The sequence below is a fragment of the Python bivittatus genome, unplaced genomic scaffold (genome assembly GCF_059951505.1).
Source record: "Python bivittatus isolate LINGU-HERP-01145 unplaced genomic scaffold, Pbiv_v1 ctg000060_np1212, whole genome shotgun sequence".
In the NCBI taxonomy this organism is placed as follows: Eukaryota; Metazoa; Chordata; class Lepidosauria; order Squamata; family Pythonidae; genus Python; species Python bivittatus.
Genome location: NW_028277044.1, coordinates 15,509,204 through 15,521,805, shown reverse-complemented (window position 1 = coordinate 15,521,805; position 12,602 = coordinate 15,509,204). Strand labels below are relative to the sequence as shown.

General features: G+C 40.3%; 1 protein-coding gene across 2 annotated transcripts in view; it reads right to left on the bottom strand.

Moving 5' to 3' along the window:
- PROZ (protein Z, vitamin K dependent plasma glycoprotein) overlaps positions 1 to 12,602 on the bottom strand; it is a 13,516-nt gene extending 914 nt beyond the window's left edge. The window contains exons 1-7 of one of the 2 annotated variants that reach the window (XM_025163232.2): positions 12,424 to 12,602; positions 8,830 to 8,993; positions 7,388 to 7,412; positions 5,149 to 5,262; positions 3,638 to 3,769; positions 2,954 to 3,039; positions 1,473 to 1,587 (exon numbers count right to left, since the gene is read on the bottom strand). In XM_025163232.2, coding sequence (XP_025019000.1) covers positions 1,473 to 1,587; positions 2,954 to 3,039; positions 3,638 to 3,769; positions 5,149 to 5,262; positions 7,388 to 7,412; positions 8,830 to 8,934 — 577 coding nt within the window. In that variant the 5' untranslated portion in view covers positions 8,935 to 8,993; positions 12,424 to 12,602. Of the gene's footprint in view, positions 1 to 1,472; positions 1,588 to 2,953; positions 3,040 to 3,637; positions 3,770 to 5,148; positions 5,263 to 7,387; positions 7,413 to 8,829; positions 8,994 to 11,338; positions 11,486 to 12,423 lie in introns of those variants that run through there. The other variant, XM_025163231.2, reaches the window with a different exon arrangement.

Sequence of the window (12,602 nt, the reverse complement as noted above, 5' to 3'; positions counted from 1 at the left end):
CTACCTGTACATCAAACTGAAGTTATGTGCAAAATTGCTTTGAATTATGCATCTCTTTTGGGATCTATGGGGTCTGTTCAAGAATGATCATTGTTCAGTGGAACAAATGTATTCCTTTTGCTCCAAAGAATAGACAATCTCCTGGAGATTGTAGTAGTGGAAAGGAAATACATGTTGACTGCAGCCCTATTTAATGAGGGCTGAAATAAGAAATATTAATAATGTATATAACCAAGACTGGTCCTATCAATATAGTGGGGCGAAACCACTCATTTCATATAGCATCATGGCAGGAGGGGAACACCAAATGAGGAAATGCAGGGGCAGAAATTTGTGTCAGAAGAGTCTTGCAATATGATTTGGCTTTAGCATGAGGTGGCACAAATTTCACACAGCAGAATATCTGGGCCGGCAACCTTTGTCACACTTAGAAGGATCTTGTGGCTTGGGGTGGTGGGTGGATGTGACCACAGCAGTGTCTGCAAAAATACCTATAATCGGATGGCTGCAAACACATCCTAACCCATCATTTCTTGTACAATGCCATTTCTATGAAAGGAATTTTTATATAGGGAATAACAAGGAATATATCCATAATCACACTAGATCAGGGCTTGACAATCTATCCACATCATTTGACCTTCAGTGATCCTAGGAAGGAGTAAATAAATGAAATGGCCACAGATCACCAACTCTGGTGAGATTTTAACACTCTTCCACTCAGTTTTATAAGATCTCATGTGAGAACACAGAAATCTCAGTTATCTTGTGACATTTCAGTTATTAATATTTTATTTTTAAAAAATAGTTTCTGGGCAGTATTTAGCATCACTGCATTAAATGTACTGCATGATGAGTGTATGTACTGGGGAAATGCAACTTTATTGTTCCCTAATGTTTCCTTGCTCTTCTCCAGTTCTTGCCTAAAATAAAAGGTTAAAAACTTCCTTGAGTCAAGCTTAGTTCGTGATGAATGGATGCACTATGTATTTTTCTTGGCAAGAATGGAGAAGTACTTTGTCATAACTATCTTCCACAATGTTCTTAGGACTTTCTCGAGTAGCCTGCAGCCCAGGGATTTCCTTATGAAGTCTCCCATCCAAATATTAATTATGGCTGACCCTGATTAACTTTTGAGATCAGGCAAAGTTGGCTAGGCATTGCCAGTTAAGGTGAGAACAGTCTGTTCACTTCCCTGAAAATCAGGGTGTCTGTCTGTCTGTCTGTCTGTCTGTCTGTCTGTCTGTCTGTCTGTCTATCTATCTATCTATCTATCTATCTATCTATCTATCTACCTACCTACCTACCTACCTACCTACCTATCAATCATCTATCAAAACAGTAGCATGGCAAGGTTGCAGGATGAGCATTCTGGGCCTACTAGTACTTTCATTTGCTGTCTTTGAGCCAATCCCAATACTGCTTTGCTTTGAAAATCCCAATACTGAGAGAAGCAGTCATTGGTTACTTACCAATCACAGCACTAATAGGAGACAGCTTGGCGCATTCAGCTGTAGTCAATATAAAGTTAGTTTTCAGGAGAACACCTCCACAGATCCATTTTCCTTCTGAGTTTAACAGCAAGGCCTTAAACAAAGCAAACCAGAGTTTTCCTTGCTCTTTACATCCACCAGACAAGATATGTTGCTATTCTACTCCCCACTGCTGCTGATAGTATAGGTTAATGAAACATTGCTTTATAAGGAAAGGTAGGTACTAGCAAGTGTAATCACTGCCTTTGTGAACTGGATAGTTGATAAGTCGGTTGACATAGAAGGAAAGCTGTGCAGCTCACAGAAGCTCAGACCTTTTAATAAAATTTGTTAGCTGGAAAAGGTGCTACCAGACTCCTGATTTTAAACCAATGTTTGGGTTATGCTTCAAAATGAATAAAGATATACTGGTAGTCCTTGCTTAGTGACTGCCTCATACAGTGACCATTCACAACAGTGATGAAAAAGTAACTTTGTGACTAGTCTTCACATTTACCACCTTTGTACGTCTGCAAAGCAAAGGAAAGCTGAAGTCAAATCATAAGCACAGTTGCGGTTTCACTTAGCAACCGCTTCATTTAAAAACTGAGTTGCTGGTCCCAATTGTGATCACTAAACAAGGACTACCTGTAACACTGAGTTATCATGGCCAGATGGGGTTTAGCAAGGAATATAGGGCAGAAAATCCAGATTAAGGTACCAGCAGAATTTATGAAAAGCACAAATGGATAGTAAGAGGAAGGATTTCCCTGCTTTTATTCTCTTTAAAAAAATGTTATTTGCCCTTGTTTAGGCAGAATTCCAAAAATAATACACAGAATTGCATGTTCTCTCTCTGATGCCACAAAGTTTTAAACAGTGCACATTATACTTGATCTTTCCTAAAAGGCCAAAATTAGCTCCCTAACATGGAGCTACAGAATGCTCATCACCACGAACACCTGGAAGTCTGTGAGTTATGTGAGCATGTTAACCCTTCCCAGCCTAAGGGAAGAATTCTTTAGAGCTAGACATAAGATAAAACATAACACCTATACATGAAAGGTTATGTCCATGTGATTCTGGGGATAAAGAAACTGTCAAGTATGTCCTTCTTTATTGCAACTATTATAGAGACTTCTGAAAGTACTACATAGCACCAGTCCTCCATCCATTTCCAGGCAAAACAGTTGAGCTTTGTACTAAACTATTATTATCAGATACTAACCAAGATAAAACAAGGAGAGCTACCACCTATTGCTGGGCAGCAGTGAAGACACAACATCAGCTGACCCCTTCAACTAATTTTAATTTTGTTCTGTAATTTATATTTTAAATTTTATGGTTTTGATCTATGATTGTGATTTGGGTTTGGGTTTGACCACCTGCAGTGCCTTTCAGGGTGCATCTGCAGCACTGCAAATCTCCATTTGAGATCCTACAGCCAGACCAATTCAAGAGCTCCACATCTCTCTAAGTACCTGCCAGGGGAATTCTCTGTAAGTCTTGTCACTTGCACTGAGTTGAAATGAAAGATGATCCTGAAGTCTTCCACATGCACATCCACCTAGCAATGTATTATAAGGGAAAACCCATGTCATCATTTTTAATAGGTAGCTTTCAAAAGCAACTCTTTTTGTTAATTGGGTTAAGATAAACATTTTTTAAACATGAAGTTGGGTCCTTGGTTGATAGAAAAAGCATACCTTGACTTATTTTGCTGTCATTTGCCATCTGTAGATTGTAACATTTTGGACTTAGGGTTTTTCCCTCGTAACTGGTATTCAGCTAGGGGAGGAGGCAAAACCCCCCTGGGCTTTATTGCTATAAAATGTGTGTTCTTGTTTTCTGATAGTTGATTTTTCTAATACCTGCAGATATTCTGGAACAAAGCTGCAGTAGGACAAAAGCTGTTAATTATTCCTGGTGAGGGGAGACCCAACCTCCACTAAAGGGGGAGTGGTAGGTTTAGAATGGGCTGTGTTTTCCACAGATTATTAGTCAAGAGATTATTGCAATATCTAATCTTCTCCCAGTGCTTAATGCAGCCTCAGCTATTGACAAAGGAACCAGAGATAATTTCAGCTCGTTTGTTTGTTTATACAATATTGACACCCCCCCCAAGTTACCTTCAAAAACTCTGTTTTTAAACAAATTCTACGTACCTTGTGGAATGCATGATTTACTGTCTTCCCCCAATTCATAGCCTTTGGCACACGAGCAGCGGTAAGAGTTGAGTTCTGGATAGCAGAAATGCTGACACCCTTCGTGGATTTCATGGCGGCACTCATTTTTAGCTATAGAAAATAAAATGCCACTTTTAGAGGACAAACATGAAATGGGAAGTAAAAAATGAAATTATTCTGCAAAAAATCAACAAGGAATTCCTTTCTGTAGTATTGGTCCTTTTTTTTCTGATAGCTGTTAATTTTTTTTTTTTTTCAGTTTATCTATGGGAACACTATTTGCCAGACCCTGTTTCTGTGAGCTGTGCAGATTATCTGTAGCTCCCATAATTTGTGGCAACTTTTTTGGAATCAAAGGCAGCAGCTGTGCTCCAGAGAACACTGGGTGAGCAGCACCCAGATTTAGTCATAGAGAAGACTCACTGAAATCATTATCGAAAGTCCCATTGTTATTTGCAACCCTTCTCTGACCGCAGTATGACTAACACTGGAATAACTCACATGCATAGAGTCAGCTTTAATGTTTGGTAACAGATTTGAGTAACTAAGAGTGGAAAAAGCTCCACAATGGGCTGAAATGGATGGATTGTATCTAGTGATGATCATTCATGGCAAAATGAATTTGTATCTGCAGCCAAAACATTCCACACTGCTGTAATTTTCAATGCACTGATTAAGCAGAACTTCAGTTCATTTATGAATAAGGTACAGGGACAACAGTGTATTTTTCTATGAAGTGTGGCATGATACAGTGATATCACTGGATGGGCTGTGAGTCATTCTTTTTTAACCATTTTTCCTTTTCACTTTTTACTACCCCCATAAAGTAGATGGCCTATTGAGGACTTACTGTACTTTTCATTTTGCAAATGCATTCACACATACACCCACCCATGGATAATTTTATGACTCTTATTCTGTGGTTTGACTTCAGTGAGACAATGTTGGAAGGGAAAAGTTCTGTAGTCCAAAAAGAAAAAGGGAAGGGGGCAGGGAGGAGAAGTGTGAGTTGTTCAACCACGGCAAGAGATTTGGGCAGAAGAAGAGAAAGTACCATTTATGTTAAGCATTCTTGTCTTTGTTGTCACTAAAACAATGTGGCAGCAAGCTTTTTTCTACTGAAAATCTATTTGCGGGGGGGGGGGTGTTGAAAGATGTTTTGTCCTGAAATGCTGAAGCGGAATTGGACAAAATCAGTTCCCCGCTCCTTATCTGGTGAGCCTCCAATGGATCTCAGCTCCTTCTTTTGCAGAAGAGCTCTTCTAGAACCAGACAAATATTTCTATTTGGAAAACAGAAGGGTTTAAAGAGAAAAATGTCCACTGTCACCATATGTTACTTATGAATTCCTTTATGGTACCTATTATTGGAAGAGAGCAAACTAAATTATGTACTGCATCTGGACTATTCTGTTGAACTATTACTAATCTCCCATGTTTTCAAGAAGTAATATAACACATGCTGGTTCATAAAGAAAAACTAATGTTTACCAAAAGCGCAGTTTATTCCTTCGAAGTCATCTCTACAGTCACACGTGTAGCTGCGAATTGTGTCCCTGCATGCACCATTATGAAGGCAGGGGTTGGAAGAACACTGCATACCACCTGAAGAAAAACAAAACTGCTACATACATTTAGAGTTTTCTAACAAGGGAGCTTATATTTTGTTCCTCTTCACATGTTCATCTGTTTACCTGTAAGATACTAAAGCAACTTTTCCATAAGAATTTCCTAGGCTCAATTTAGATTTTTGAATTCCTTTCTTCTATGTATGATCCTTCCTCTTCACCAACCTGACACTCTGTAGAAGAGTTGGGGCCACCATTCTGAAAATGCCAACTAGCAGGGCCAGCTGTAGTCCCAACACATATGGATGATTCTGCATTTGGGGAGATTGATCAATTATGTGATCAAAACATCATATAAGAACAGGATTTGTATCAGTAGTGAGTTACTGATCTTCCTTCCATTCATCTTTCCTTGGCATCCAAGATAAAAAATATGGAAATTAGTGTGTTGCAAAGCCAAGCACCACCTTGAAGTGCCATTTATACTGTATTTCCAACATCGGCACCATAAATAAAATGGTGATGGCAACAGAATCTTTTATTTGCTTTCGTATATGATTGGCTTTTCCCATCATGGTTTCCTGTCATGATGGTCACTGAATGCCACTAGTCCTAAGAGACTGAGGGCTCCTGGTGTGGCTGCAGCACATCCCCAAAATACTCTATGAAAAAGCACCATCAATAGACGTGCAACAGGGATCAGGTCTCATATATTCTGAAAAGAAACCAACAGCCTCAGGCAAAGGGGATAGGTGGGTGGGAATCAACCATATCTAAAAAAGAATAATTCTTTCACAACTCAAGCAGATCAAATTCTGCTTGCAATATTTCTTGTTCTTTAGTTTTTATATCAGGTATAAGCAACTTTTCTTAATGGGGGGGAACCACTTTTTTTAAAAAACTCATCTAAGAGCTTCAAGAAGTGATGATATAGTAATGTCACTTGGAGAGTAGGACTGAAAAAGGTTTTTTCTACTGTTTTCTGATACTGTTTAGAAATGAAATAAGTGTAAGCCTGGTAGAAGCTGTAATATAGCCCAGTGTGTCTCAACCTTGGCAACTTGAAGATGTATGGACTTCAATTTCCAGAAGTGGCTGGGGAATTCTGGAAGTTGAAGTCCACACATCTTCAAGCCGCCAAGGTTGAGAAACACTGATATAGCCACTTTACATGTTTGCTTGTTTCTTTATAAAAGCCTTAACTTATGCTCTTCACTCTTTTTGCATTTTACTGTAATAATTTGGTAGTGTGATCTAAAGTAACTATTGTATTGGCTGCAAAAATGAGGCTGAGAACTCTCTTCAGCCTACAGACCACAATTTGACCCTCTGTTTTATTCAAAGATAATCTCACCCTGCCAACCTGTGGAATGCTTCCAAGCCTAGCTAGATAAATTATTTTTATTATGATTAATTTTAGTAAATGTGTATTTTTAGTAAATTCACTTGTTTAGCCAACAATAAAATCACCCTGAGTTTCCCTTGTGAAGGAAATTCAACATATTTTTTTAAAAAAACAAATGGATAAATAAGATTATTTTGAAATGCTTCTCAGCTGATCTGAAATTATTGTTCTGGTAAGGCCTCTGAAAAAGCTTATTATTTTTCTAAAGAAAGATTTAAAAACTAGTTTTTCTGGAAAAATTAAAGCAGGCAAAACAAGAAATGAAGATCATGTATTCCTAGGGATAGATTTGTTATGGAACTAAAGAAAACAAACTGAGTCCAGGACAAGCAGACCCATTTAAAGGGTGGTTAACTGGAGAGGGTGATTTATGAAAAGTTTAAAAAAGAATCTTCAAACAATATGTAAAGACATCACTTTTCTTTTTAAAAGAAAATACTGCTTTATGACATTTCTATGTTTGTTTATTACTGCTGCAAGACTAGCCTGGAATTGTTTGAAAACTCTTTCATATGATTTAAAGCGATGAGCCTGGATTAATAGCTCTGACCAGAATTGCTTCCTCCCTCCCTCCCTCCCTCCCTCCCAAAGAAGGCTAAGAATAAACAAGCTAAGTTTGCATTAATGGCAGCATCTTCTGTAGGGTGTCCTTTAGAATAGCAAATTATACCAGTACCACTGGTGATTTAAAAGTTAATATAAACACTGAGAATTCTTCAGTTAAGCAATACTTCTTAATTTCTTCTGAAATACTTACCAAAATAGACGCTCCAAAATTCATTCTGGAAAAAAGAAATATAAATGTTTTCTTGGGCAATTACAGACACACAAAACTGACTGATTGTCACCCGCTGGGGGAGATAGGCGGCATACAGATTTAATAAATAAATACATTACAAGGGACATCAGGCAGCTGCCCAACACTGCAATGTAAAGTTTACTGCTGCCTAGCATTTGGTCAACATCTTTGAACTCACTGAGACTCATTCCTAAGTAGACATAGACATGGTTATTTTGTTGTGGTTCAGTTGTTAAGTCGTGTCTGACTTCGTGACCCCATGAACCATATCATGCCAGGCCTTCCTGTCCTTCACTGCCTCCCTGAGTTTGCTCAGTTTCATGCTCATTGCTTCAGTGATGCTATCTAACCATCTCATCCTCTGCCGTCCTCTTCTCCTTTTGCCTTCAAGACATGGTTATGCCATTCCTTTTTTCGGTAGGGATAGGCTGCAGCAAATCAGGGTAATGTTGTTGCCCCCCGTACATATTCTGGGATGCTCTGCAGAACGCTCTACTGCCTCGCTGGCTTTGGGGTCTTCCCCACAGCCAGCGTGAAGTGCTATCCGTCACTCCCTGAGCTGACTGAAAAGTACATCAGCATAAAATATGCTACTTCCACAGGCACAGGACTGGCCACTGGTGCTGCATGTTAAGGACAGGGATTGAGGGATTCCTCCAGGTTTTTATCCCCTCCCACCCACCAACCACTCACTCACTCACTCACTCACTCACTCACTCACTCACTCACTCAACATCCACAGCCATTCCTTTTTATGTGAGATGCAGGTTGGGAAGAGGAGAGCATTGACAGATGATGAAGAGTTTATCTGCCTGTCAAAACCTGCCCTGGTTTAGCACAAGTATTTTTTATGAGTGTGTTCAAAGGAGGTCCATCTATCAGATATCAGATGATGGTTGGTTTCTTTTCAACACAGGTTTAGTGCTATTCCAGAACAGCACTAAACCTGTGTTCAAAAGCAGACCAAGCAACAATGAGACGCATGAGGAGAGTTGCCTTGTGAAGTAGCTGAAAGCTGCTTAACACCCCGCTCCTCCTCCTCTTCAACCACTGTTCAGGCTGATTCAGGTCTTCAGTTGTAGTTTGGTTCAGAGAGGTACAGGGCAGAGACCAGTTTGGAAGATCCAGACTCATCCCAAAAAGTGAAATGACCCGGGAGTGGAGAAGGCATGCCTGCATTAATCTAAAGTGGTCAACAGGTGTCAGGCTGAGTTGTGTGGAATGCAAACATAACACCCTGGCTAAGGGTTCTGCACTTGTACAGAAATGGTTACAATCCAGAATTATTGTCGGCAGAAGTTGTGACTGGGCATATTTTGATTGAAATACTGTCAAGAGGGCTTGACTGGTAAGGGAATTAACTTGTCTGTATGGGAAATGTTGATGTTGAAAATACATACAGTGTCTTCTGTGTCTTCAAAAGCCTCTCTTGCTTCCTCACGCGTACACCTTTCCTCAAGGCATTCTCTTTCTATATTCCCTTCGAAAATTTCCTCAAAAAACATAAAAGCAGCACGTCTGGATCTTGTCAGGACTTGATTTGCGTCTTCTGTTGACACGAACACTTAAGAGAAAGGCAAGGGAAACATCAGATGCTTTTTTTCCAAAGCACATAATCCATGCCCATCTTAGCCCAGCCTCTCAAATATGGAAAGTATTAAGAAGAGCCCCATGCCTTTGTGCCTCACAGCTGGAATAGACTGAATACAGTGGTACCTCGGGTTACGAACACCTCTGTTAACGAACTTTTCGGGTTATGACCAGCTCTGGCCGCAAAAATTTACCTCGGTTTGCGAACTCCACCTCGGGGTACGAACAGGATACGCGGCCATTTTCCCTCCCATGACACGGTCCACAGCCATTTTCCGCCCCTGACACGTGGTCTGCGGCTATTTTTCCGCCCCTGACACGTGGTCTGTGGCTATTTTTCCGCCCCTGACACGTGGTCCGTGGCCATTTTTCCGCCCCTGACACGTGGTCCACGGCTATTTTCTGCCCCTGACACGTGGTCGTGGGGGGGGACTCTCCCTCCAAGCAATAGCCACCTCCCCGTCCTCCACGCCAGAACGGATTAAAGGTAATTACATTGAACCTTATGGGGAAATTTCCTTCGGGTTGCGACCAATTCGGGGTGCGACCAGAGTCACGGAATGAATTAAGTTTGTAAACCGAGGTTCCACTGTATATCTTTCCTTGGAACAGATGAATGGTTAGATGATAACACCATGAAAGGTGGAGAAGGTGCAAATTACTTATATCCCATGGTATGCATCTGCAAACATTAATATGGGAGTTCCCCAGATGTTGTATGGGACACACCTTGGACCTTCATCCTCCTCCTTCTTACCCCTGGAGAGAGTCCAGTCCAAATTTTTAAGAGCAATCCTACAATTGCCTTGCTGTGTGTCAAATGCCTGCTTGCGCCTGGAGACTGGCCTTTTAAAGGTTGAATCAAGAATCTGTCTGTCATCTTTAAATCTATGGCTAAAACTTAACCTTTTCCCTCAAGGCCTTGCTCCATTAATTCTCCAAGATAAATTTGTTTCTTCATGGACCAAGGCTATCGAGTGTAATCTTGCAAGGCTAGGCATCGCCCCACCTTCGTTACTTCAGCTGGGCTTTGACAAGGCAAAACTGAATCTGAGACAAAGGGTGGAAGACATGGAGAGGCAAGCCGATCTAGAAAAAGTTCCATCGTTTATGGCCCCAGAATCCACTAGATATACTGTAGCTGCTGCCAGATATCTCAGGCAGCTAGAGGTAGTGAACTACCGGAGAGCCTTTTCACATGCCCGATGTGATGTACTCCCTTCAGCTGTGCTGGACGGTAAATATAAGGGAGTCCCATTGGTTAAAAGACTGTGTCCATGTGGTTCTGGGGAAGTGGAAACCACTGGGCATGTCCTCTTACGGTGTCCATTTTATAGAGAATTACGAACAAAATTTATTTCTCCAACGATTAGCAGATATCCTGGCCGACTGGACGCCGAATATCTTCAAATTCTCCTCAAAGATGAGTGGAGTAATGTTACAGTGCAGGTGGCAAGATTTTGTGCAGCAGCTCTTAAGAGCCAACATATTATTGTGATTGATATAAGCATTCTGTGTTTCTATATTTATGTACTCAAAAACCGATATTAACTCTTAATTTTAATGATTTATAATGTGTAATTTTAGGACGATTGAAGCCATGTGCATAAATTATTGTAAATTATTTTTTAATTATAATCAACAAGTACCTTGACTAGTATACTTTTGGACATATAATCCCTTATTTGGATTGGACATATTTCATGTCTTTCCCTTTCTTTTAATATTGTACTGGTCTAATTGACTGTAATAAAGTTAAAGTTAATATGGGAGTTCTGCACAAAATTCCCCTTCTTCAATAATGGCAAAACGAATAGGGAAGGGTCTCATTTTTGTTACGAAACCTGTCTCGAGGTGAGAGAAGCTAAGCCCTGCTCATTTTTGGTTCAGTGCTTCATCCTGAAGCAAATCTGCAGGTTTCTTTTTCCAACCACCCCTTCCTGGGCTTATCTATAGCAATCTATATCTATAGCAGTGGAGTCTGAGGAGATAAGAGAGAGGAACAAAAGGTTCCCTTCCCTTCCCATGGCATACTTCTTTCTGGTAAAAACAAAAATGCAACTAACTAATTTTTGTAACCGAGGCTGCTGTCCTAGTTACCCTTAAGCTGGGACTACATCTGATAGCACTCAATGGGACTTAACTTCTGCGGATCATGCATAGGATCGCACTCCCATTTTATCATTAAGGGGTAAGTGGCACCATCATTTCTGGATGGCAGTACTAATACAAAGCTATTATATCCCTCCCCTGTGCTCTTGTTTCTTTTTTTGAAAATTAAGAGAAATCCAGTTAATATTATGTGAGGAAAAATCCTACCTGTCAGGTCTACGGGGTGAGCAATAAATGCAAATAAGAAAAAGCATATTATCCAGTTGTGAATTCGCATTTTGGTTCCCTAGGCGTAGTTTGCTGAATTTTGCTTGCCTAACGGTGGTTCTTTGATAAAGACACAGAACAAGCAAAGTTTAAAGTGCAACTTCAGAAACCCACTTCAAAAAAAAAAAAAAAAAAGGGACACGCAATGACCACACAAAGTGTCAACAACTGGGGATTTTGTTTAAAAGAAAAAGAAATCTTGAGCGTCTACCTGTGGCATTTATGCTACGTTTTGTCTCATGAACCAATATGTCTTTTCAAGCTGCACGTGTGCATAAATATTCCTCCTAGAAACGGTGACTGTGGCCTTCATTGTAAATATTGTGAAGCCTTACCAGGTGGCACAGAAGGTACAACCCAGAGGAGCTGCTCAAAGCTAAACCCGTGGAGGGGAAAGCTTCACATAGGCAGAAGAGATGCAAGAAAGGATTGTTCCTTTTTTGCTGATTGGGGCCTTAGATGTTTGCCCCAAAGTCCTAACCTGATGGAACAGCTCATCTCAAACTTACCTCCTTTCTTTTCCTGCCCTTCTATTGTATGTCTTCTATCATAATTCTGTTATAAAATAGAGGGCAGGCCTATGTATGTAGATATCATTTGTGTTTCATACCTAGTGCTTGATTTGAGTACAGACCCTTAATCCCAAAGGATTAAGTCAGGATTATCCTTTCCATAAACCCACAGGACTTTTTTTAAAGAAAACTTTCTCAATAAAATTCTATTTTCATGTCTGCTTAGGCTTATGATATGTTCCTATTCAAGTGGGATGATCCTGGCTTTTCAATCTACTGCCCAATCAGTTTACCAAAACTCATTTATTTATAAATCAAATTTATACGCTGGCCATTTCACTATATAAGTGACTCTAGGCAGCTCACAGAGAAAAGCCATAAAAACAGTAAAAATCTTACAAAAATATACAAGTGAAAAGACAGAGAGAACATCCTCAAGCCATCAGCCACCCCCTCCCCATTCCGGAGAGTAGGGCTGTGCAGGTTTAGCCATGTAACTTGCTCCCCCTTTACCTGTGCCAGCTGCTCCAGCCAAAGAGAAGAAAACTTTGAATCAGCACCTGGCTTCACCTACGCTAGTCTGCTGATCATGGCTTACATAAGAACATAAGCAGTGCCTTGCTGGATCAGACCCCTGGCCCATCTACTCCAGCAGTTTGTTCTCACAGTGACCAACCACCTGCACAGGGAAG